We start from the raw sequence: 25,995 nt of genomic DNA on the forward strand, positions 1-25,995 counted from the left end.
TTTTTGATGGTACCCTCAAACTAGCTTTCAATACGGATGGACGGCGTGGATGTAAAGCGAGTACATCACGGTGAGCTCCGCAGTTTCGGATCCGAACCGCCAGCTAGCCAAACCGCGTCCTTTCCGCAACGACGCAGAGAGCAAAAAAACAAAAAAAACACGACGGGTGAAAAAAAACGAAAAACAAACAAGGGCGAGGGCTTACCTTGACGGGGCACAGAGAGAGAGAGAGAGAGAGAGAGAGAGAGAGACTCTGCTGAGAGGGAGGGAGAAGAAGACGCTGACTGCTGAGAGGGAGGGAGAAGAAGACGCTGCGTCAGAGCAGGTAGGTGCACCTTCAATGCGGCTACGTTTCCACGTCCCTCTACCAAGTTCGAAATAAATAACTGTTGGCTGTAACAAAGTAACCTGTGAGTGAAAAAAACACCTAATTCCTCTGTTACATTTCTTGCAATCCCCCAAACACAGACTATAAGAAAGTAACCTGTTACTCCTTTGCTGGCAGCAATTCGCACTACTTTTTTTCACCATTCACCTGAAAAATAGAAGAGAAGCTGCAATCTAGGGCACGTCACGGGAAAAGATGGACCCCGAACAGACGTTCCTGCGCGTCCACGCCAAGCTATCGGGCATGCTGCTGCGAGTCCTCAAGCCCAGAATCCGAACTGCCCTCGAGTACATCCATCTCGTCGTAGCCCTTGCTCTCTTTTGTCTGTTAGTCGTGATGCACACAAACTTCGTACAGCAGGTACCCATAAAAGACAGAAAGATACGCTCGCGATTGTTGTTTTAGTTTTCGTTTCTCTTTCTAAATCTTGATTGTTTTGAGTGGGATGGAATCTGATCCACCGTTCTTCCTTTCCACGATTGGTGCCAAGTGGCTTTTGGATGGGTCATCCCGACTATCCATCTTATGGGAATTTCGATGGATGTGTGAATTGGCTTTTGATCTGACGGTTCAGGCAGTAAATGACTAATTCTACTAGCAAATTTATTGGGGCTTTTGATTGTCCTATTATTGTGATTTTTGTACAATTGCCTGTTGGTGGTAGGACCCACCTGATGGACAGTCTGGATCATCTGAATGTGAAGCCATTTGGGACCCGGGGTGGATGGGCTAAGGGCAGCAGAACTCAAAGAGATTGAAACTAATTGCAGAAATTGAATTCTATGTACAGAAAGATAAAGCGGAAGGAGTTGCACTGATGGTTTCTAGGGCATCGTACCTCTAGAAGAAAATTCCCATCGCAGGAAATTCGAAGAAAGTTTCTTATTTAATAAAATCGTAGAATGTTGCTCATATGCATGATGTCCTAGCTTATTTATAGAATGAAGGACATAGATTTCCAAGTGAAACTCAAAACTATTCCTAATTGGTGCAAACACACTCCTAATCATATCAAGCTACTAATAACAAACCATTTCTTGAAATAAAACAAAAATCCAACTCATACTAAAATTCCAAACTGAACTAGGACTCAAGATAAGCCATGCTGAGATTAACAATGTATTGTAGCGACATTGTAGAATGCTACTATAAGTATATTGTAGCACATGGTGAGAAACCTCTCTATGGGATCTAATTGCATCAATTCCCCTTGGCTTTAAGAAAACTCGTCCTTGAGTTGGGAATCGGAATCGATCTTCAAATCTGAGGTACCTCCCTAAAAAATCTTATGTTGCTTGGGTGGAAGCTTTTGGTGAATGCCTCCATGTCGAGTGGATGCTTCATCGGCCAAATCCTATTTTCTCTTTCTTTTGTGCCCCTAAGTAAGCGCCACTTCCTGGAATGCCTCCTTGTTCAACAATGGCTGCATTGCTAGTCATCATTGTCTTGCATTTAGCACAATTGTTCTGCATATGTTATGAACAAGGTATTCCTTCAACAATGGCTGCATTGTTGGTCATCGTTGTCTTGCATTTAGCACAGTTGTTCTGCATATGGTATGAACAAGGTATTTGGCAATGGTAATGGTTGGCATAATGGCCGACTGTGTGACTGCTATGATACAGGCCATGACGGCCATTATGACCCCTGTAATGGTAGATTTTTTTTATTTTTTTATTTTTTAAAGAAAAATAAGGATATTGGAAATTTAAAAAAAAATGAAGATCCAAGAATATGTATTCTTTTCTAGTTTTGAACATGTATTTGATGGTGTAACAGACCATTCCAATGCTTTCTTGGTCAACCTAATATGGTAACTTGAGATTGACTCTAAAACAGTAGAACTCCCACATTTAGGCTTCTAAATATCTAATATCATGTTTCGACCAAAAATGAAAAGCATTTGATTTGGGGGAATTCATTCGATGACAACAAAGAAAGCATGAGAAAACAGATATCACAAAGTATTTTATTCAGTCTGAGTTCTTTTACATCCTCACATTTCCCTTGATTTTGAAAATAGAGTACAATGAATCAATGCAACGAATAAAAGAGAAGGCGATCTAATGAAAATTTCGGCAGCATTTGATGTTCATCGTAAAGGCAGATGAATTGTGCGGACTTGAAACCCTTGATTTGGTCGTGCAATAGGTTCTGATGGATTTCCACTCATCCTTCCAGTCGTACGGACATACTCTTCTTTCCCCTCTATGAGCTCCTTGAGACCCTCCATCATAAGTGGGGCGCACAAGCTTTAGCCAAGGTGGAGTGCACAAGGCTTACTTCAGGACAAAAGTCCATAGAGAATGGCACACAATGCTTGTATTAAGAAAAGAGAGCACACCAAGGCATCCATTAGGACATGAAAAATCTTGCGTTAAGATAGACTCCTCTTCAAATGGCACAAAAGCCTTGTCTTAAGACAAGGGAGCATACAAAGTGGCGTAGAGGGCTTGTCCTCAGGACAGACTTCCACACAAAGTGGCACATGAAGGCTTCCTCCAGGACAAGCTCCCACATCAAGTGGCGCAGGGAGGCTTCTTCCAGGACAAGATCCCATATGAAGTGGCGCATGGAGGCCTCTTCCAGGACAAGATCCCATATCAAGTGGCGCATGAAGGCAACCTTCAAGACAGATATCCATGAGAAGTGGCGCACAAAGCCAAGCTTGAGGACAGGCTTCCATGACAAGTGGCGCATGAAGCCCTGTCTCAGGACAAGGATCCTCAAGAAGTGGCGCAAGAGGCCTGGCTTCAAGATAGGCTTCCTTTCAAAATGGCGCATGAAGCCTCTCTCTAAGACAAGTGCGTGCAAAACCCTTCCTTGAGTTGCGCGGGAGCGCGTAACTCCCTTTGGACTCCACAAAAAGTGGGGCCTCCACAAAAGTGGCGCAACACACCTCCTTGAGTTGCGCGGGAGTACACAACTCCTCTTTGAACTCCACAAAGAATGGCGCAAAACTCCTTCCCTCCTTGAGTTGTGCGTTCCGCGCGGGAACGCGCAACTCCCTGGCGCAACTCTCTCTCTCCACGCTCTCCTTACTCAAAAACGTCCAAATGAGGAGTGGGAGGGGGTATTTATAGGCCTCCCAGGCCCCTCTCTCCTTAAATATTGGTGATCACCACCACTTCTTCATTCACACAGTATCTAACCTCCTTTCTTAAACAATGGTGTTCACCAAGCTCTCCCTTAAATAGCGGTGACCACCCACTTCTTCCTTCATATAAGATAATGTCCATCCCTTCTTGCCAAATAACGCCTATGCACCCCTCCATATCAGATGATGCCCATCCATTCTTCTATATTAGATGACGCTTGTCCATTCCTCTATATCAGATGACACCCATCCATTCCTCTATATCAGAATGTGGAGCGCACAACCTCCTCTATCATGGAGCAATGCTTCACAAGGCTTCTATACTGTCATGAGCGCACAATCTTGGGAGGGATTTGTACAAAGGAATTCTCCCGCTAGGTATGAGATGAGATTGAAATATTTTTGTGCCCCAACATATCAATATATAATTAAGATTATAAGTCTACTTATGAGTAATGATGAGTTAATCACACAATTATAGGTTGTTACCTAATCCCTATTTAGTCTCCAAACATACGTCGAGCATGATTTGGTGGATTAGGGCCTGTTACATATAAGTACAAGTTGTCCCAATGAGTAAGTCACTAGACAATGATGGGTCACTAGCAAAGTCTCATCACTTATTGTAGCAACCTGATAAGGTTGTGGATGTTCCTTTGTGTTAATCTTTAGTTCATCATCATCATCACTGTCGCCTAAGCCTTACCCCAACTATTAGTGCATATAGACCCGTGTACACCTCATATGTACACAACACCTGTGATGTAGTTTCTATAGGATTAGTATTAGCCTTAGCTTCTTAAGTTTCCTAATTAACTTTGTTTTCCTATTCTTTTAGAGTTCTATTGTAATTAGACTTTTGATTAAGCATCTTAACAAAGGGTTAAGGGGGAGAGGGTAGATATGAATCACCCTTCTCATCTCCTCCTCATTCTCTTTTCCTCTTCTCCCACTCCCATGGTATCAGAGCTTCTTTGATCCAAATCCCTCTCATTATTTTCCAATATTCTTCTTCCTTTGTTTTCCAATTCTCTACTACAAATCGTTGGTTTGAAAGTCGATCAACATCCCTTCTCTCTCTGTATGAGATGGTGAAAGTAAGATAAAACTCCCAGCATCATCCTACAGATGCAATAGTAGTGCACCTCTGTGTCGTTCGGAAGAGATTTCTTCATCGGTAGCCACCCCTGGAAGCATATCTCATGTGTCAAATCTGCACAAGAAGTAGCCTTGTGCTTTCAGACCTTGTCAGAAACCAATCAAGATCAAGTTTCCGATGTTGGATCTGCATGAAAAGTAGTCCAACATTTCCAGATCTTGTTGGAATCCTCTCTTGCCTCGTCATAACTCGCCCAAACTCACATTTAAACAGATTTTCAACACTGAACTCCAACGTGAGCAGTCCAATGTTGTTGGGAGTCATTGGAATCTGCTTTAGAGCCCCATTTTGTCATTGGAATTGTTCCTGGAACAATCCAGGGTCGCTGGAAAACCTTTTCAGTTCGCCGAATCTCCTTGTTGTCTCCAGGTCTATGTTCATTATTCCTTTGAACCACTTTTTTAATTTGTTTTTCGAGGCCCCCTTTTGGGACATATTCAAGGCCAAAAGCCTCTATCATCGCTGGGAGTTCCCTGTGGGCCACCTATTTGTGTTTACTTTGGAGCACAGATTAACTCAAGATGCCTGGACACCTGAAGTTCCTTGCGATCCATGTATTTGCGTCCGATTTGGAGCACAAACCATCTTAAGACCCTTGGACCGCTCATTCCTCTTATAGATATGACAAATCGGGATTCCTTCTCGTGTTGCTTATGTTATCTGGACCATTGACAAATATCGAGAGGTTATTTCGAACTAGTGTCATTTCTCACTTGCTTTTCTTTTACCCTTTGGTTAAATGTGAGAAAATAAATAGGCCCAAATTCCATATGGACATCCGGACAATGCTAGTCTTACAATACCGACAAAAAAACTAGATGGCACGAATTATTTGGAGTGGTCCCAAGTAGCTCGAATGTATATTGGAGCTTAGAAAAGATGGGTATACATTACAAGAGCCAAGAAACAACCTAATCATTGAAACTTAGTAGAGGTCACACAGTCATTACTGATGTGCATGTCAGATTGTTAGTACCTAAAGCATATTGGAATAAAGCAATTCTTTTTGCAGCATACATAATCGGACTCCAACCAATGTCCTCAAGGGTGCAACCTCATGCCTTGCAACCTCATGCCTCTCATTTTCGATACCACGAAAGGTGTTTAGATGGACATCTTTTGTTCAAATTCTTGGACTATCTCGTAGTAAGCTAGGATCACAATCAATAAAATGTGTGTTCACAGGGGACTCAAACTCTTAAAAGGGATACACATGTTACTTTCTTGTAAATAAGAATAACTATGTTTCTAAGGATGTTACATTCTTTGAAAATATGCTTTATTTCAATTCACAAGACAATCCTCATATTGCATCTCTTTCCCTTCCTATCATCAATGGGACTTAGATCGAAGATGAACTAAGCTTCACCCCAACCAAAGAACTCAAGGTCCACTTTCGGCGGAAGAAAACCGCTGCTTTTTCTAAGCATTGCCACTCTTTAACGATTGAACTAGAACAATTGGATCTCTCAATTGCCCTTGGTAAAGGAGCCTAGTCATGTACGCAACATCCCGTTGGTAGTTATGTCTTGTAAAAAAATATTTTTCCTTTTTTTTTTTTTTTTTTTGGATGACGACAATGTTTCCTTGTCCCTTTTTTAAGCTAGACTAATCCCTGCAGATGCACGCAATCGCCCGTAAACCACATGCATCGGGTAAAGCACGGGGAGAGGAATTGAACTCGCATTTGTGGGGAGCAGACCCACGACACTAGCCATTTGCCCAAACCCCGGGTGGGTCTCTTTCCTTCTTATTAGTCATACCTTTACTCTACATCATCTATCTCTATACCGACCAAGATTGCCGATGCCCTTGATGATCCTAAATGGAAAGCAACTATGGTAGAAGATATGGCTGCTATTGACAAACAACATACTTGGGATTTTTTTATGAAATTCGCAGTTATTTCTCAAAAAAAAAAACATACTTGGGATTTATTCCCTCTCCCACCAAGCAAAAATACCGCTGGCTGCAAATGGATATTTAACATTAAATACAAGGCAGATGAATCAATAGACAGATACAAAGTGCGGCTAGTTGCCAAGGGCTTTACCCAAAACTATGGTCAAGATTATGGTGAAACCTTTGCTCTAGTAGCAAAATTAAATTTTGTGCACATCCTATTATCTATTGTCATGAATTGTAATTGGCATTTCCATTAATTAGATGTTAAAAAAGTCTCTCTAGTGTTTTTCTAGGGTTCCGTTATGTGATTTTAAACTCAAAAGGTTTATTTGATCCTTTATGTAATAACGACAAACTTATTAAAAGATTTCTTTTTCTTTTTTAAGGCCTCATTAGGAACTCGTAGTTAATTGCTTTGACTTCAAGCATTTTTTACAAGGATAATAAGTCTGTTTTATTGAAAATCTGCATGACAAATATCAAAGCGGCAAATAATACAATTAAAATCACAGCCCAAACTGCAACCCAAAGTTACAACCCAAACACGGAGGAAACTTTATAAACATTAACATTCTTAACCCCAAATATCCATTCTATGATGTCCCTCTTAGATTTCCACGCTACTTCCTCCTATGTTCCAAATGTTCCAAAGCACTGCTAGTATGATCAATCGCCAGGTCGCTACCTTATCCTTAGTAAGTAAAACGTTGTGCCACACCTATAGCAATTCAATTGCTGATTGTGGCATAACCCAATTGACACTAGATCTCTAAGAAAGTGATTGACCCTTGTCATGCAAAGGAGCAATGTATTGTTTATGTGTCTCTCTTACACAATGGACGAATATAAGGGAGAATCATAGACCTTTTCTGAATGTTATCTATGGTTAGTATGTGCTTCCGCCCAGCCAATCAAACAAAATATGCTACCTTAGGGGGAGCACCATAGAACCAAAAGGCGTGAAAGAATTCATATCTTGTTGTATCTGATGAATCCCGAAACATTTTGTAGAAAGACTTAACTGTGAATTTGCCGGAGGGTGAATTTTTCCATACCAAGGAATTCTTAGAGGGCGGGGAGGTGTGGATACTATGAAGTCACTCCAATAGCTTAGCATAGTCTACCGCCTCCTTGTTAGATAAGTCCTTTTGGCATGGAGGGCACCACACACTGCTTTCACCAATGGGAGAGAAACAACTGGCCATTGACATATTCTTCATAGGAGCTAGTCTTGCCAAAGATGGAAATTCCACCTCCAAAGGTTTATCCCCACACCAAGAGTCCTCCCAAAAATGGATCTGGTTTCCGTCTCCAAAGGAGAATATCAAACTGGGTTTAAACAAAGGGGTTATTGAATTGATGGCCTTCCAAATCCCCGAGGTCTGATAACATAACAACATTATGTATTTGGTGGCATCACTTTTTTTGTCGAAGTTGATATGTTAATTATATAATCTAGGCATAGCTATACGAGACTTTAAATTGATGATTTGGACAATTTTCAAATGCATTTTTTTTTTTTTAATGTTTTGTTTTTGTTTTTGTTTTTTGAGTTGCTAAGAGTTTAGACCTTTTGGAAAATCTTTTTAAACTTCTACTTATTGCATTCTCTTGATAATGTTAATCTTTAATTTGACATAAAGTTTTAATAATGACCTTATCAAAGACCTTGAAGTAATGAAATTACCACATTTAGCTTGGTTTTTTAGCATATGTTTATTTATAAAATTTTCATACTTTCCAGATTTTTTAAAGAAAAACAAAATAGTCTTACGATTTACAATATGATTTGATTCAGTCACTATTACAAATTGTGATAAGATAATGATTATGATAGCATAACTAAGATAGAGTAGTTTAAGTGAAACTCTTGCAAAAACTTCTAAAGAGGGGAGATTCTAATTAAATCACTGTCAGGAGATTCCTCATAGTGACAAAAAAAAAATGAAAAAAAAAAAATGAAAAAGGAAATTCCTCAAACATGTGTTTTGTTACCGTAGTAAAACATTCAAGTGGATGGGCAAATTGGTGAGGATGTTTCCAATAGATTTAAATGTAGGTGGATGAAGTGGAGATGGGCCTTTGGAGTGTTGTATGGTTGATGCATGCCTATCAAACATAAGTAAAAAAAATAAAATTATATGACATCTTTTGTTGACAATGCTGTATGGTATAGAGTGTATATGGGGAAGTTGAGGGGGATGTCCGGGGAGGATAGGGTATGATAGAATTAATTACGAGATCCTTTGAAGAAAACCTAAGAGTAAGACCCAATAAGAGATAAAATGATAGATAGCATGTTGAGATGGTTCGGTTATGGGCAATAAAGACAGGAGAGCTCTGTTAAGGAGGGAAACATTTGATTAGGGTTGTAGGATGAAATGTCCTAAAAGGCCTTGAATTGGGGTGGTGAGAAGGGATATGAGAAACATTTGATTAGGGTAGGAGGATGAAACGTCGTAAAAGGCCTTGAATTGAGGTGGTGAAAAGGGATATGAGAAAGATTTGATTAGGGTTGGAGGATGAAATGTCCTCCTAAAAGGCCTTGAATTGAGTTGGTGAGAAGGGATATGGGAACTAATTACCTTGGTAGGGCCTTAGATAGGTCTGCTTTGCAAAATAAGATTGATAAAGCTATAGATGCCATATGGATGTTTCAGCATGTTCGGTTTTCTAAGGTCCCATGTTCAACACCTTCTTTACTCATCTGCCCTGAAGGGACATGTCCGACACCAATCTGTATACAAGTTACATACATAGTAGTAGCCTTTGCGGGCCCTCTTGGAGCCAAGGACTCCAATAATGCTGGGAACATCACGCGCACACGCGCACTCATGTTGCCCCCCTACGCACGTACACCAAAAGGAGGGCCCCACCGTCGATCTGGATCGATGACGACGTCTAGGGAGGGCCTTCTAGTTAGAAGACAGAGTTTTGGTTCAAGAGAGTGGGCCCGATAGCCAAGAAAAACCTATCATGGGATCTCATGATCATGGCCTACTAGTCAGATTGATTTCAAATTTTAGATTTTGCTTATGTTATTTAGAACATTGTGAACGCTTTAGATTTCTTTGATTGGTTTTTATTTTAGTTTACTTCATCGCCAAGTAATAGGTCGCGCACATGGCGCGAGTTTTGGGGTATAGAGTTTTCTCTAGAAATAGACACCCCTTGTAGTTCTTTTGAGTCAATAAAGATTAATAAAAATTACTGCGTTTTCCTACTCCTTTTCGAGTTATGAAAACCTAATTGGGTGTGAAGCCCTCCCTTCTTCGAAGGGCTAATTACCGTGGTGCGAAGCCACATCTATCCCGATTCGCCCCCATTCATCGCCATCTCTACTACCCATCTTCTACCATCCCTTCTTCTCATCTCACCCCATCATCTACACTTCGAATCAATCATCTATTGCAGCAATTCTCCTCCCCACAGCAGAATTTCAAAATCTGGCCCTACAGGAGGGCTGAAACTTCGGCGGAGCATCACGCACAAACCGTACATCGGATTGAGCTGAGATTTGGGGGTTTTGGAGTTCATCCCTGGCCGACCAGGGCCAAGGTAGCCTTTTTCTGAATAGTGGGCCCCCCACACGTGCGGCCGGGATCACACGCACGTGCGTCTGGGCCATTGTTATTGTCCACCCGTACGGTACTTTTTTAGTTCGTCTCTCTCCTCTCACTCCGCTTTCACCCAAAATCCCTAAACCTAACCCTAAATTACTCAAATCTCCAATTTTATGTACCTTTTCTTACCCTAGGGTTCCCTGTATTGGAATTTCTGAATCCCTTGGATTAGGGACCGATTACTCTGCATGTGTGGATGATTATTTCTTATCTTTGAGTATCGTTTGGTTCATAATTTTTATTGATCCAGCCCTATCATGTGTAGGCCTGGACCCGTATAGATTCTCCTTAATTGAATGTTTGGACTTTCATGTGGGATATAGAATTTATGTTATTGTTTTTGAATTAGTATGATCTAAGCCTGAAATCTCGCATATCATATTTAATTTTCATGTCCTGCATCAAATTTGGTATCAAAGCTTAGGGTTCTTATAGGGGAATGCATTACATGTTTAGGGTTTAGTTGTTTATGTCCATTATGCATTAATTCCCCATCATATATGGCTGTTTAGAGGTCCATAAACCTTGACATAAGTTGTTGAAATTTTCTGTTATCCCCTTATTTGAATTATTTTAGAAATTAACTTAGCTTTCTATTTATAGGTTTAGAAACTTTCCTTTTCTGTTTTTACAAACTAATTTTTTAGAAACTTTCTTAATCTGTTTTTAGAAACTAATTTCCTTTCCTTTTTCTTTTTTAGAAACTAGTTTACTTTCCTTTTTCCTTTTTTTTAAAAACTAGGTTGTATTTTTTTAGAAACTTTTCTAATTTGTTTTTTTTATTTAAAAAATTATGGAAACTTTCCTAATTTGTTTCTTTAGAAACTTTCCTAATTTGTTTTTTGAAACTTTCCTTTTTCGTTTTTAGAAACTAGGTTGCTTTTCTTTAGAAACTTTCCTAATTTGTTTTTTTAGAAACTTTCTTATTTTTTTTATAGAAACTTTCCTAATTTATTTTTTTTTCTTAGAAACTTTCCTAACTTGTTTTAAAAACTTTCCTTTTTCGTTTTTAGAAACTAGGTTGTTTCTTAAAATAATAAATAAAAAAAACTTTCTTATATTTTGACAACTATATTTCTGAATTTTAGTTGGCACCCTACACTAAACATGGAACAATTGCAAGAGTCACTAAACAAGCTGTCGTAGAAGTTGGAGTCTTTGATTAAGCGCTTAGATATGGACCAATGCTTTGAACAACTTGATGTGCGCATTGCCCAACTTGGGACCTCCGTTGGGACAAACTCCACCATTGGGGTGGATGTCCAATCTTAGACAGGTAGCCAGGAGGATAAACCAATGAATGGAGTTGGCCAAAGAATTAGTTATGGGCGTGCACCCGTGCACCCACCCCATAAGGGACATCAAGACCACTATTTTGAGGGGTACAACATGTGTGGCTTTGTGGCTGGAGAGAGTGCACCAGAGCCTAGTGTAGAGTTATCCACTAAGGTCATTCCGGTAGTGGATAAGTTTCATGATGTTTGTCCTGATAATCTACCGGATGAGTCTCCCCCTAGGAGGGATATAGAGCACACCAGAATATGGGACATCGTAATACCTACAGCCGAGTTTACGTTGAATATTTCTGTCGATAGGTCCACAGGTCTAAGTCCTCGTGAAGTCGTTACTGGTTATAAACCAAAGAAACCCATTGATCTTGTCCCTATGTCACTGTCCCATAGGCTGTCAGAGCTTGCGGAGTCTTCTGCGCATCACATTCATTCATGGCATCAAGAAATCAAGCAAAAGATCATGACTAGTAATCAACATTGCACATTTTCTGCAGACCAACAGAAACGTTTCAAAGGATTTAATATTGGGGACTCCGTGATGGTCTGCATCAGCCTCGAGCAGTACCCTCCAAGGGCTGTTCATAAGTTACATGCACGTAGCGCTGGACCCTTCAAAATTATAAAACGAAACGGTCTCAATGTGTATGAGGTAGATCTTCCACCTTCCATGGGAATTAGTTTCACATCCGATGTGGATGATTTATTTACTTTTCAGGGGACCACTGATACTTTGTCCGACCCTTCGCCCACCCATCCTGATTCCTCATATTTATCCCTTGAACCATGACCCCTTCCCGACCCATTTTTCTAGCCTCTACCTCCCATATCTACTCTTTCTGACCTTTCTTCCCAACTCTACCTCCTATACCCACCCTTCCCGATCCATTTTTCTCAGCCTCTACTTCCCATACCTACCCGTCCCAACCCATTTTCCCAGCCTCTACCTCCCATACCTACTCTTCCTGACCTTTCTTCCTAGCCTCTACCTCCTATACCTACCCTTCCCAACCCATTTTCCTAGCCTCTATGTCCCATACCTACTCGTCCCTATCCATTTTCCTAGCCTCTACGTCGCATACCTACCCGTCCCGACCCATCTTTCCACCCTCTACCTCTCATACCTATCCTTCCCAACCCATTTTCCCAGCCCCTACCTCCCATACCTAACCTTCACACACCCAAAAAGGAAATAAAGGATATCCTGGACCATCAGATAGTTTCAACGTCAGACGGCGGGTTTCAGAAGTACCTGGTTAAATGGAAGTCACGCTCAGCTTCAGACAACATGTGGCTCACTAAGGAGGAGCTTCAGAGACTTGATCCTGACATTCTGAAGCGGTTCAGGAGTTTTATTTCGCTAGTGGCGAAATCTTCGCAGCCGGGGAGAATTGATGGGGATATCACGCGCACACGCGCACTCACGTCGCCTCCTACGCACGTACACCAGGAGGGCCCTACCGTCGATCTGGATCGATGATGACGTCCAGGGAGGGCCTCCTAGTTAGAAGACAGAGTTTTGGTTCAAAAGAGTGGGCCCGATAGCCAAGAAAAGCCCATCATGGGATCTCATGATCGTGGCCTACTAGTCGGATTGATTTCATATTTTAGATTTTGCTTATTTATGTTATTTAGAACATCGTGAACGCTTTAGATTTCTTTGATTGGTTTTTATTTTAGTTTACTTCATCGCCAAGTAATAGGTCGCGCATATGGCGCGAGTTTTGGGGTATAGGGTTTTCCCTATAAATAGGCACCCCTTGTAGTTCTTTTGAGTTAATGAAAATTAATAAAAATTGCTGCGTTTTTCTACTCCTTTTCGAGTTATGAAAACCTATTTGGGTGCGAAGCCCTTCCTTCTTTGAAGGGCTAACTACCGTGGTACGAAGCCACATTTATCCCGATTCGCCCCCATTCATCGCCATCTCTACTCCCCATCTTCTACCATCCCTTCTTCTTATCTCACCCCATCATCTACACTTCGAATCAATCATCTATTGCAGCAATTCTCCTCCCCACAACAGAATTTTAAAATCTGGCCCTACAGGAGGGATAGAACTTCGGCGGAGCACCACGCATAAACCATACATCGGATCGAACTGAGATTTGGGGGTTTTGGAGTCCATCTTTGGCCGACCAGGGCCAAGGTGGCCTTTTTCTGAATAGTGGGCTCCCCACACGTTACATTGGATCGAGCTGTGAGATTTGGGGGTTTTGGAGTTCATCCCTGGCCGACCAGGACCAAGGTGGCCTTTTTCTGAGTAGTGGGCCCCTTACATGTGCAGCTAGGATCACACGCACGTGCGTCTGGGCCATTGTTGTTGTCCATGCGTGCGGTACTTCTCTGGTTCGCCTCTCCTCTCTTTCACTCCGCTTTCACCCAAAATCCCTTAACCTAAACCTAAATTACTCAAATCTCCAATTTTATGCACCTTTTCTTACTCTAGGGTTTCCCGTATTGGAATTTCTGAATCCTTTGGATTAGGGACTGATTACTCTGCATGTGTGGATGATTATTTCTTATCTTTGAGTATCGTTCGGTTCATAATTTTTATTGATCCAGCCCTATCATGTGTAGGCCTGGACCCGCTGATGCGGACATCACGCGTACTCACGCCGCCCCCTACGCACATACGCTAGGAGGAAGGCCCTATCGTCGATCTGGATCAATGACGATGTCCAGGGAGGGCCTCTTAGGTAGAAGACGAAGTTTTGTTTCAAAAGAGTGGGCCCGTTAGTTAAGAAAAGCCCACCATGGGATCTCATGATCGTGGTCCACTAGTCAGATTGATTTCATATTTTAGGTTTTGTTTATTAATGTTATTTAGAACATTATAGACGCTTTAGATTTCTTTGATTAGTTTTTATTTTGGTTTACTTCATCGCCATGTAATAGGTTGCGCACATGGCGCAAGTTTTGGGGTATAAGGTTTTCTTATAAATAGGTGCCCCTTGTAGCTTTTTTTATTGATTAAAGATTAATAAAAATTCTGCGTTTTCCTACTCTCTGAGTTGTGAAGCCTAATTGGGTGCGAAGCCCTCCCTTCATCGAAGGGTTAACTACCGTGGTGCGAAGCCACATCTATCTCGATTTGCCCCCATCCATCGCCATCTCTACTATCCATCTTCGACCATTCATTCTTCTCATCTCACCCCATCATCTACACTTCGAATCAATCATCTATTGCAGCAATTCTCCTCCCCACAGCAGAATTTCAGAATCCGGCCCTACAGGAGGGCTGAAACTTCAGCGGAGCACCACACACAAACCATACATCGGATCGAGCTGAGATTTGGGGGTTTTGGAGTCCATCCCTGGCCGACCAGGGCCAAGGTGGCCTTTTTCTAAATAGTGGGCCCCACACACGTGCGGCCGAGATCACACGCATGTGCATCTGGGCCATTGTTATTGTCCACGTGTGCGGTACTTCTCTGGTTCGTCTCTCTCCTCTCTTTTACTTCACTTTCACTTAAAATCCCTAAACTTAACCCTAAATTACTCATATCTCGAATTTTATGCCCCTTTTCTTACCCTAGGGTTCATTGATTTGAAATTGGTGAATCCCTTGGATTAGGGACTGATTACTACGCATGTGTGGACGATTATTTCTTATCTTTGAGTATCGTTTGGTTCATAATTTTTATTGATCCAGCCCTATCATGTGTAGGCTTGGACTCGTATTGATTCCCCTTAATTGAATGTTTGGACTTTCATGTGGGATATGGAATTTGTATAAGTGTTTCTAAACTAACGTGATCCTAAGCCTGAAATCTCGCATATCATATTTAATTTTCATTTCCTGCATCAAATTTGGTATCAAAGCCTAGGGTTCTTGTAGGGGAATTCATTACATGTTTAGGGTTTGGTTGTTTATGTCCATTACGCATCAATTCTCATCATATATGGCTGTTTAGAAGTCCATAAACCCTGACATAAGCTGCTGAATTTTTTTTGTTATCCACTTATTTGAATTATTTTAGAAATAAACTTAGCTTTCTGTTTCTAGGTTTAGAAACTTTCCTTTTCTGTTTTTTAGAAACTTTCTTAATTTGTTTTTAGAAACTAATTTCCTTTCCTTTTTCTTTTTTAGAAACTAACTTACTTTCCATTTTTAGAAACTTTCATTTTTCATTTTTAGAAACTAGGTTGCTTTTTTTTAGAAACTTTCCTTTTTCATTTTTAGAAACTAGGTTGCTTTTTTTTAGAAACTTTCCTTTTTCATTTTTAGAAACTAGGATGCTTTTTTTTTTCAGAAACTTTCCTAATTTGTTTTTTTTATTTTTATTTTTATTTTAGAAAGTTTCCTAATTTGTTTTTCTTAGAAACTTTCCTTTTTCGTTTTTAGAAACTAGGTTGTTTCTTATATATATGAAAAAAAAATCTTATATTTTGACAACTATATTGCTGAATTTTAGTTGGCACCTTATACTAAACATGGAACAATTGCAAGAGTTACTAAACAAGCTATCCCAGAAGTTGGAGTTTTTGATTAAGCGCTTGGAAATGGACCAATGATTTGAACAGCTTGATGTACGCATTACCCGACTGAAGACCATCGCCAGGACAAACCCCACCATTGTGGTAGATGTCCAATCTCAGGTCATGGTATCCCAAATCGGTTACGTATCGGCCGTAACGGCCAATACGTAACGGTAACAGTGGGACCCGTTACGCAATACGGGGTTGAAACGGCCGTTACAAAAAAAAAAAACAAAAAACAAAAAAAAAAACATACCTTTTTTTCCTTTCTTTTCTTCTTCTTCTTCTTCTTCTCGAGCAGCTGCGGCTGCGCCCTGCTAAGTGTTGCGGCTTCTTCCTCTTCTTCTTCTTCTTCCTCTCTCTCTCTCTCTCTCTCTCTCTCTCAATCTCTTCTTTCCCCCTTTCCCTCTTTTTTTCTTCTCTTCTTTCCCTCTTATTTTCTTTTCGTTTCCCTCTCTGTCCATTTTTTTTTTAATTTGCAGTAGCTAGCTGCTACTGTTGTAGGTACGTGTCACGCAAAGACGAGCGCTGACAGTCCTCGAGCTCCGAGTTGTACGAACGGTTCAAAGGAGATCAAAGTTATTTGGGCTCCACAGTGATGTATTTATTACATCTACACTGTTCATCTATTTTCAGAGATCATTTTAGAGCACCACCCAAAAAATGAATTATATTCGGAGATCATCTGGACCACACCAAAAATAGCAACAGAGATAATGATTTTCATGGTTAAATAATTTGTAGGGCGCACGGTAATGTTTATTTTCCATCCAATCTGATCAGACCCGAGTGGGCCCCACTATGATGTATATTTTTTAGCTATATCGTCCATCCATTTTGCCACGTCATTTTAAGTCAGGATTCAAAAAATTAGTAATATCCAAATCTCAGGTGGACCACACCATAGGAAATAGTGGTTATAGAATGCTCACCATGAAAATTTTCTTAAAGTCCACTGTAATGTTTATTTTCAATCTAACCTATTAATTGGGTCACATTGATGTGGATGAAGGGAAAACACACATGTCAGCTTGATCTAAAACTTTTCTAGCCCCAATAAATTTTTAACAGTGAACATTTAATTATTGTTGTTTTTTATGGTGCAATCCACCTGAGCTTTGGATGTGCCTCATTTTTGGGCTCATGCCCTAAAATTATTTGGCAAAATGGATGGATGGTGTGGATATAACACATTCATCACGGGTGGGGCCCAAAAAACTTTGACACGTGTGCTGCACTTTACATCTGAGTCCCTCCTAATTCAAGCCTTAAAAAATTGTACACGAGACATATATTAACTTAAAATTTGACAATTAAATTATAGACTGCAATTGCTAACTCACAATGCCAAAATCAAATTATTTGAATAGTTTTAATTGTTAATTTGTGAGCTTTTATTTTTTAAAATAGGGCCTTTTGATTTTTTATTTTTTTTTATGATTCATTATCCAATAAATGTCCACCAATTTATAAGTGGGATAATGACAATAAATGACATGAATTTGAGGCTGATTTGGAAAATAGATTGGTCCTCCAAGTCAGCCCCAAATTGGCAACGCCATCTACCTGAATTTAATTTCATTTTTTTTAAAGAACTATTGGGAGAAATGATATCAAGTTGTTAAGTATATAAATTATATATTTAAAAAAATTAAATATATGAATTTTGTAGTCAAATTCAAGTTACCTGGTTAAAAAATTAATCAGACAATCCGATACAACTTCTCACCAAAGAGTGGACCGTTACACCATCATAAGCATGTTCCAATTTATAAATGAATGCATATTTGGAATGCTTAGAATATTCCGGATTTAATCCATATTTTTTCATATTTTTTTGGCAAAAAAAATAATTACGCCGTTACGGGCCGTTACGCCCCCGTATCGCCGTTACGCCCCCGTATCCGTATCGGTTTTGGAGGGCACCGTTACGCCAACCGATACCGATACGGGACACCTTGTCTCAGGTAGGTGGCCTGGAGGATAGACCAATGAATGGAGTTGGTGAAGGAATCAATTATGGGTGTGCACCCGTGCACCCACCCCATGAGAGACATCAAGACCACTATTTTGAAGGGTACGACATGTGTGGCCTTGTGGCTGGAGAGAGTGCACCAGAGTCTAGTGTAGAGTTACCCACTGAGGCCATTTTGATAACGGATGAGTTACGTGATGTCTTTCTTGATGATCTACCGGATGAGTCTCTCCCTAGGAGGGATATAGAGTACACCATAACATGGGATACCATAATACCTACAGCCGAGTTTGCGTTTAATAGTTCTGTCGATTGGTCCACAAGTCTGAGTCCTTATGAAGTCGTTACTGTTTATAAACCTGGGAAACCTATTGATCTTGTCACTATGTCACTGTCCCATAGGGTGTCAGAGCCTACAGTGTCTTTTGCGCATCACATTCATTAAAATCAGGCAGAAGATCACTACTAGTAATGAACATTACAAATTTTCTGCAAACCAACATAAACGTTTCAAGAATTCAATGTTGGGGACTGTGATAGTCTGCATCTGGCCCGAGCGGTACCCTCCGAGGGTCGTTCGTAAGTTACACGCGCATAGCGCTGGACCCTTCAAAATTATAAAACGAAACGTTTTGAATGTGTATGAGGTAGATCTTCCACCTTCTATGGGAATTAGTTCCACATTTAACGTGGAGGATCTAGTTACTTTTCAGGAGACCACTAATACTTTATCCGGCCCTTCGCCTACCCGTCCTCATTCCCCCATATTTATCCCTTGAATCATGGCCCCTTCCCGACCCATTTTCTCAGCCTCTACCTCCCATACCCACTTTTTCTGACCTTTCTTCACAGCCTCTACCTCCTATACCTACCTTTCCCGACCCATTTTCCCAGCGTTTACGTCTCATACCTACCCATGTCGACCCATTTTCCCAGTCTCTACCTCCCATACCTACCCGTCTCGACCTATTTTCCCCGCCTCTACTTCCCATACCTACCCTTCCCAACCCATTTTCCTAACCTCTACCTCCCATACCTACCCGTCCCGACCTATCTTCCCACCATCTACCTCCCATACCTATCCTTCCCGACTCATTTTCCCAGCCTCTACCTCCCATACCTAACCTTCACATACCCAAAAAGGAAATAGAGGATATCCTGGACCATCAGATAGTTTCAACGTCGAACAGCGGGTTTCAGAAGTACCTGGTTAAATGGAAGTCACGCCCAGCTTTAGACAGCACGTGGCTCACTGAGGAGGAGCTTCAGAGACTTGATCCTGACATCCTGGAGCGGTTCAGGAGTTTTATTTCGCTAGTGGCGAAATCTTCGCAGCCAGGGAGAATTGATGGGGATATCACGCGCACACACGCACTCACGCCGCCCCCCTACGCATGTACGCTAGAAGAAGGAGGGCCCCACCGTCGATCTGGATCGATGATGACGTCCAGGGTGGGCCTCTTAGCTAGAAGACGAAGTTTTGGTTCAAAAGAGTGGACCCTTTAGTCAAGAAAAGCCCATCATGAGATCTCATGATCGTGGCCCACTAGTCAGATTGATTTCATATTTTAGGTTTTGTTTATTAATGTTATTTAGAATATCATAGACGCTTTAGATTTCTTTGATTAGTTTTTATTTTGGTTTACTTCATCGCCAAGTAATAGGTTGCGCACATGGCGCGAGTTTTGGGGTATAAGGTTTTTTTATAAATAGGCACCCCTTGTAGCTTTCTTCATTGATTGAAGATTAATAAAAATTCTGTGTTTTTCTACTCTTTGAGTTGTGAAGCCTAATTGGGTGCGAAGCCCTCCCTTCATCGAAGGGTTAACTACCGTGGTGCGAGGCCATATCTATCCCGATTCTTCCTCATCCATTGCCATCTCTATTACCCATCTTCTACCATCCATTCTTCTCATCTCCCCCCATCATCCACACTTCGAATTAATCATCTATTGCAGCAATTCTCCTCCCTATAACAGAATTTTAGAATCTGGCCCTACAGGAGGACTGAAACTTTGGCGGAGCACCACGCACAAATCGTACATCGGATTGAGCTGAGATTTGGGGGTTTTGGAATCCATCCCTGGCCGACCAGGGCCAAGGTGACCTTTTTCTGAATAGTGGGCCCCACACGTGCGGCCGAGATCACACGCATGTGCGTCTGGGCCATTGTTGTTATCCATCCATGCGGTACTTCTCTGGTTCGTCTCTCTCCTCTCTTTCACTCCGCTTTCATCCAAAATCCCTAAACCTAACCCTAAATTATTCAAATCTCCAATTTTATGCCCCTTTTCTTACCCTAGGGTTCATTGATTTGAAATTGGTGAATCCCTTGGATTAGGGACTGATTACTACGCATGTGTGGATGATTATTTCTTATCTTTGAGTATCGTTTGGTTCATAATTTTTATTGATCCAGCCCTATCATGTGTAGGCCTGGACCCGCATAGATTCCCCTTAATTGAATGTTTGGACTTTCATGTGGGATATGAAATTTGTGTAATTGTTTCTGAACTAACGTGATCTTAAGCCTGAAATCTCGCATAACATATTTAATTTTCATGTCCTGCATCACCCGCATAGATTCCCCTTAATTGAATGTTTGGACTTTCATGTGGGATATGAAATTTATGTTATTGTTTCTGAATTAGTATGATCTAAGCCTAAAATCTTGCATATCATATTTAATTTTCATGTCCTGCATCAAATAAGCCATAGGAGGTTAGCAAATCTTCTTAGTGAGATCAATCTCTGCCAAACCAAGATTATTTCCTTCTATTGCATTCATCAAGAGGGGCTTGATAGACAAGCTCTTCAGTAGTACCCGTGTCCTAAATTTTTTTGGGAATACTTCTTATTCTGCATATTTCGTGGCTACATAATTATATGTGTACATATTGTTCTCTTCATTAAGAAAACTGGTACTTTGTCAAACCAAAGGTTTCGTGTCATACTTGATTTGCTTTTTACTCACTAAGGATGACTAGTGAGAAAATCAGCGTTGTTCTCGTATTTTCATTTTGTTATCTTCTAATTATGCATCTGATACTTCTCTGCATGAAACTTATGTTAATGCATCTTTTCTCTTTAATAGTTTTTGGACCTGTTGAATGAAGTTGTTGCAATTTCTTTTGCATGTGAAGCCGGGCTGCTCAAGCGAGTTTTCTGGACTTGAAATGGCAGATGCCGATCTTGTACATATCAAGGTATTAGTCTGATCGTCTTATAATTTTCTATGGCCTTTATTTCTTGTGTGGATTGCTTTGTAATGCAACTAGATCAAGGAATAAGCTAATTGTAGTGAAGTTCAATGTGCCAGATTGAAAGTTCTAACCACATAAGAGAGATGCAATGGTTGTGAGCAATCTCAATAATCCTCTAGACTTATACTGGAGATCACCATTCCCCCTTGACACACTGCCGTATAGAAACAAGAGAACTTGCTTAAAGAAAACATCATTCAACTGTGTCTTATTCCATAGGGCCTAAGCTTTATTCATAATGAGTGTTTACAATGTTTCTTTCTTGAGAAAATCTCTATCATAATCTAACGAATCTAAAAATAAAATTCCTTACTAGCCAAGATCTCGAACATAAGATAACCCTTAAATATGAAAATATAATAGCATAGAGATATTTTTCCTATCATAGAAATGTGAAAGAAAAGAAACTAGAAACAAGCTAAAAGGGAAATTGGGCCTTTTCTTGTGCACACCTGTGGACCGTGCATGCATGGGATGTGACGCGATTGCATCGATTTTCCTTGGCTTGGAAAAACTTGGCTTCGTCAAGTTAATGGCAATGTACTTCTCATAGAGTTCCAAGTTGATGCGCTTGAAATTTTCTAGTGAAATCTACATGATTCATCAGATCTCGACCGGCCCCTTGACGAGTAATTTTTGATACCCTCCCTGGCATGTGGAAACTATTTTATTGTCCAACACATCTTCAATGATTTCTTTGAACCGGCATGGTACCTTGGGTATATGATAGCTTGTTCTTCCGTTCTCTCATCTTTTCTACAATAAAAATGAGGCATTATCACCTAGCCTCTTCAAAATACAATAAGCACTTGCCTTTTTTTGAGTGAAGCTTAGTGTAAGAGCCTGCTGGAAACCTCTCAGATTTGAGCCACACCATGATCTGATCCTCTTCTTGAAATTGTGCAAAACGCCGTCGAACATTTGCACATGCCCTTTGTAATTTTCATAACTAAGGGTGATCTTTCATCGGACTTCTTCATGTAATGCTATACAAAAGCTTTGGTGTCCTGGCTTGATTGAGTTGTAATATGAAGTGAGATTAAATTGATAGGTTGTCAAGGTTGCATACTAGTTGCAGTTTTGAAATGAGAGCCTCGTAGTGCGGTTCACAAAACTGTTATAGGCAAATTCAGCTTGTGATAGCATGATGTCCCATGTTGACCTTCAAAGAAAAAAAGAGAGAGAAAGATAACATGATGTCTCATGAACTGACGTGATAACCCACTAAACAAGGAAGAAGGTTCCCAAGACTGCAGTTGACGAACATAGCCTGTTCATCTATTTGTGGATGATGAGCACTTGAAAACTTTAATTTTGTTTCCATCCTAAACCAGAAAGTTCACTAGATGTAGCTCATAAACTAAACATCCTGATCAAATATAGTTGTCTTAGAAACACCATGTAAATGAACCACCTCCTTGAATAAAATACTAGCGATGTGTAGAGCATCTGATGTCTTTTTACAAGGTATGAAATTGGTCATCTTAGAAAACTTATCGACCACAATATTAATAAAGTCATAGTCACATTGAGTCTTAGATAATCCTAGGACAAAATTTATGCTGATGTCTTCCCATGGAGCTGCTCTATGGGCAATGCAAATCCTTTCGGGATGGGACCAGTGGCGAGGAATGATAAGGGAAATCATTTTGATGTTCTTGAGGCATTGTGGTATTTTAGGATCCAATGCAAGCTGAGGCCCATTTGCTCCAAGAAGGGTTGCGTATTTTCTCCAAAGCTTTCATGTCTCAGGGTGCATGATCATTGAATGTTATTGCGCAACATAATTAAGTAGGCATCTTCAAAGGATCTGGTTGCTTGGAAATTAGCTTTTATTGTACTTGAGATTAGAGATTTCTCCTATCGCTTGAGAAGTTGTCTTTTTTAATGTTTTGTGAGACCCACTCAATTCCCTTGCAAAGGAGGGGGTGGTGAGAAGGTTGCTAATGATTGGTTCATTGTGTCCGTTCCCTTAATGCCTTTTAACCTCTCCTTTTTTCTTTTCAAATAAATTAGTAATCATTCAAAAAAAAATCATTGAGAATTTTCTAATTTCGTCAGTACTACCAAGTGCCATGTTTCTCCCATACTGTAGAAGGAGATTCTGCAATTTTTTTAGGTGGTTCTCATTGGGGTATTACAGATACCCATGGGATTTTGCCATTCAGATAAAAGAAGTAAAAGAAATCTGATTCTCTGTATGCTTTATGGATACCCTTTGGACGGTAACTCAGAGGCCAGCGTGTTATGCAGAATGGTGGATAACCCATTCTTCTTTCCCCTCTTTTTAAAAGTCAGTGTTATCTTTAAAAAACCTGTATGGTTCTGAGTTGTTCTTTGCCACCCATGCACTGTCATTCACTGAATTACCTGCGGCAATAGAGGCTTCCTAGGTCATTGCTCGACTTTGGTATTCTCATTTCAATCAGACTGGAGAAGTAAAACCTTGCTGAACCATTTTGGTCTGCAATGTTGCCGATTCATGTCATTGAACATCTTTCCTCAAAAGTCCTTTCCATGTCAACCATTGGATGATGGAAGCATTAAAATATTTTTTCCAACCTAAAACACAATCGGCAAATGAAAGTGCCTACTCTGATGTAAGTTGAGGATGTTGTTCGCCGCTATCGTGCAATAAAAAGAAATTATTTTTAAGGCATTGATGCATCGACATCTTTGCTCCCATGACTGAGCCACCCCCCAACTAAGACATCTCCTAAAAGATGACTTCACCAGAAAATTATCCAAAGATTGTTCACCCGCAACCTCCAATCCATCCTATCACAAAGGTAGACACCTCCTCCAAACTAGAAAGAAGATTAACCAAAACAGGGATCTCTTCATTTCGCACACACTCTTATAGCATTTTTTAAATAAGATATTCTTTTTGCTTACTAATATGCATAATTTCCTTGTTCCTTGAAGTCCTGTGCAGTGATGGGCCTTACGACATTTGCTTTTAATGCAAAATTATTTGCAATATCTGATTTTTCATCTTGAGTTTTTCCCGTTGTGCTTTTGAGTTTAATTTTGTATTCTTGCTTGATTCTCTTGGGTGTCCTGTGACTTTTTCTATTGGTGCAGATAACTAGTACTGGGCTGTGGTCACTGAATACAGCTGATGGCAATATCATGGATACTTCTGAGCAGGAAAGTTCAATTGATAGTTTAAAAATCCCAGACATGGATGGAGATGGATTGACTTTTTTGGCAGCAAAGTTTTGGTCGAATTGGATAGGTTCAGGAGCTAAGAGGGGCAAACTAATATTCAAATCTTGGAAGAATGAGAAAGAGTTTCTTGAGCCTGAAGCAGAAAGTGCAGCTGACCGTGGTGGCTCTAAACCAGTTGTAAATGGTGCTGAAATTAGTGTCGATGTGGAGGCACCACACATAGGCTTTCCATTATCTGCCAAGGAGTCAGTTAGATCAGCAGTTGTTCACTTCTGCAGCAAGTGTCGTATACTTTTTTCTTCCTTTTGGAGAAACGTGAAGCAGTTCTTTGGGGGTTTCTGCCAGTTATGGGTGAGGAGCCTAAAAAAAGCTCTATTACAATCTAGTTTTTTTTTTTTTTTTGTTCAGGACATACTTTATTGTTTTTCATTTATGGGATATCTTAAAAATTGCTATTTGTTCCATGAAACTTCTGCTAGTAGTTGTTCGTTATTTCTTTTTTGCCTACAAGATTGCATCTGTATCTTCCAAAAAATTTACCATCTATCTATCATGGGTCTACCTCTTTGGACTATATGGTTCGGATGTGTTTTCTCTGTAATTATTTGATAACTATGAATCTAGATATTGAAAATATCTAGAAGAGTTGCAAAATGATGGTGTCGCAAAGATTGTTGTCATCATTATATCATTATCTTAACTATTTGGGGTTACTTTATGGATCTTGTTTCCTCAATAATTCCTTTCAAAGCCCCAAACATTGGGAAGTGAACAAGCTTTCTTTTTTCATTGGTCTACGGAATCAAATGCCACTTTTCCAATTCGATTCTACATTCAAGAAGGCTAACAAGAATATAATTATTAAAGGGTCCTTGTATTTTTCAAGGAAAAATTCTTGAAAGAAAAAAAGAAAAAAGAAAAATAAGAATCATTTAATGTTTGAGTAATACCATCTCATGATAGAGTTAAAGTTTTTATTTTTCTGATTTATTTATATTTTTCATATTTTTAAGAAAATCATAAAAAAATCTTACGATTTACGATAGGATTTGCGATTCGATATGATTCAACCCTTGTTACGATTTACGATATGGTAATGATTTCGACAACATTGCTTGTGGGGATCAGTGCTATGCAGGTACTTTGTAGGGTGTATGCACCATCCCAAACCCTAATACAGAATTGGGCTCGGGTTTCGAGCCTCCTCTAGACACTCCACATAGCCCCTCACGTGTCTTGAGAGAGCATGTTTAGAATGAAATTTGGGAGACGTGTCACAAGGAGAACGTTGGCTCTCGCAAAGCTAATGGGGGTGGCATGGCTGAGGGAGATTTCGACACATGGCAAAGAATCAATAGTCGGGCCGAAATCGTATCCTCTTTTGAGGCTGCACGTGTTCAGGAACGATCATGTGTCTAACGCGTTAGTGCTCTCTCCAGCATGTGCGAAACGAAAGGCCGAGCGTTTCATTGTTCGGAACAAAAGGTTGAGCATTTCATTTCAGGTCTTTGACCTCGCAGATTTTTTGGGAAAAAACAACGGGCCAATCCTTCTTCCTTCTCCATAATTGCCATGTTTGCAGATTCTACCGGCAGATGAGGACACAAGTGTGGTGGAGAGCAAGCAAAGGAAGTTTTATCTTCGA

At 40.3% G+C, this 25,995-nt stretch overlaps 1 protein-coding gene across 3 annotated transcripts in view; it reads left to right on the forward strand.

Moving 5' to 3' along the window:
- Positions 1 to 255: 255 nt before the first annotated feature.
- LOC131250612 (membralin-like protein At1g60995) overlaps positions 256 to 25,995 on the forward strand; it is a 50,389-nt gene continuing 24,649 nt past the window's right edge. The window contains exons 1-4 of one of the 3 annotated variants that reach the window (XM_058250903.1): positions 256 to 325; positions 506 to 748; positions 21,060 to 21,122; positions 24,264 to 24,701. In XM_058250903.1, the coding sequence (XP_058106886.1) occupies positions 584 to 748; positions 21,060 to 21,122; positions 24,264 to 24,701 (666 nt within the window). In that variant the 5' untranslated portion in view covers positions 256 to 325; positions 506 to 583. Of the gene's footprint in view, positions 411 to 505; positions 749 to 21,010; positions 21,123 to 24,263; positions 24,702 to 25,995 lie in introns of those variants that run through there. The other 2 variants (XM_058250901.1, XM_058250907.1) reach the window with 2 other exon arrangements.

Source organism: Magnolia sinica, chromosome 1 (assembly GCF_029962835.1).
Source record: "Magnolia sinica isolate HGM2019 chromosome 1, MsV1, whole genome shotgun sequence".
Lineage (NCBI taxonomy): Eukaryota > Viridiplantae > Streptophyta > Magnoliopsida > Magnoliales > Magnoliaceae > Magnolia > Magnolia sinica.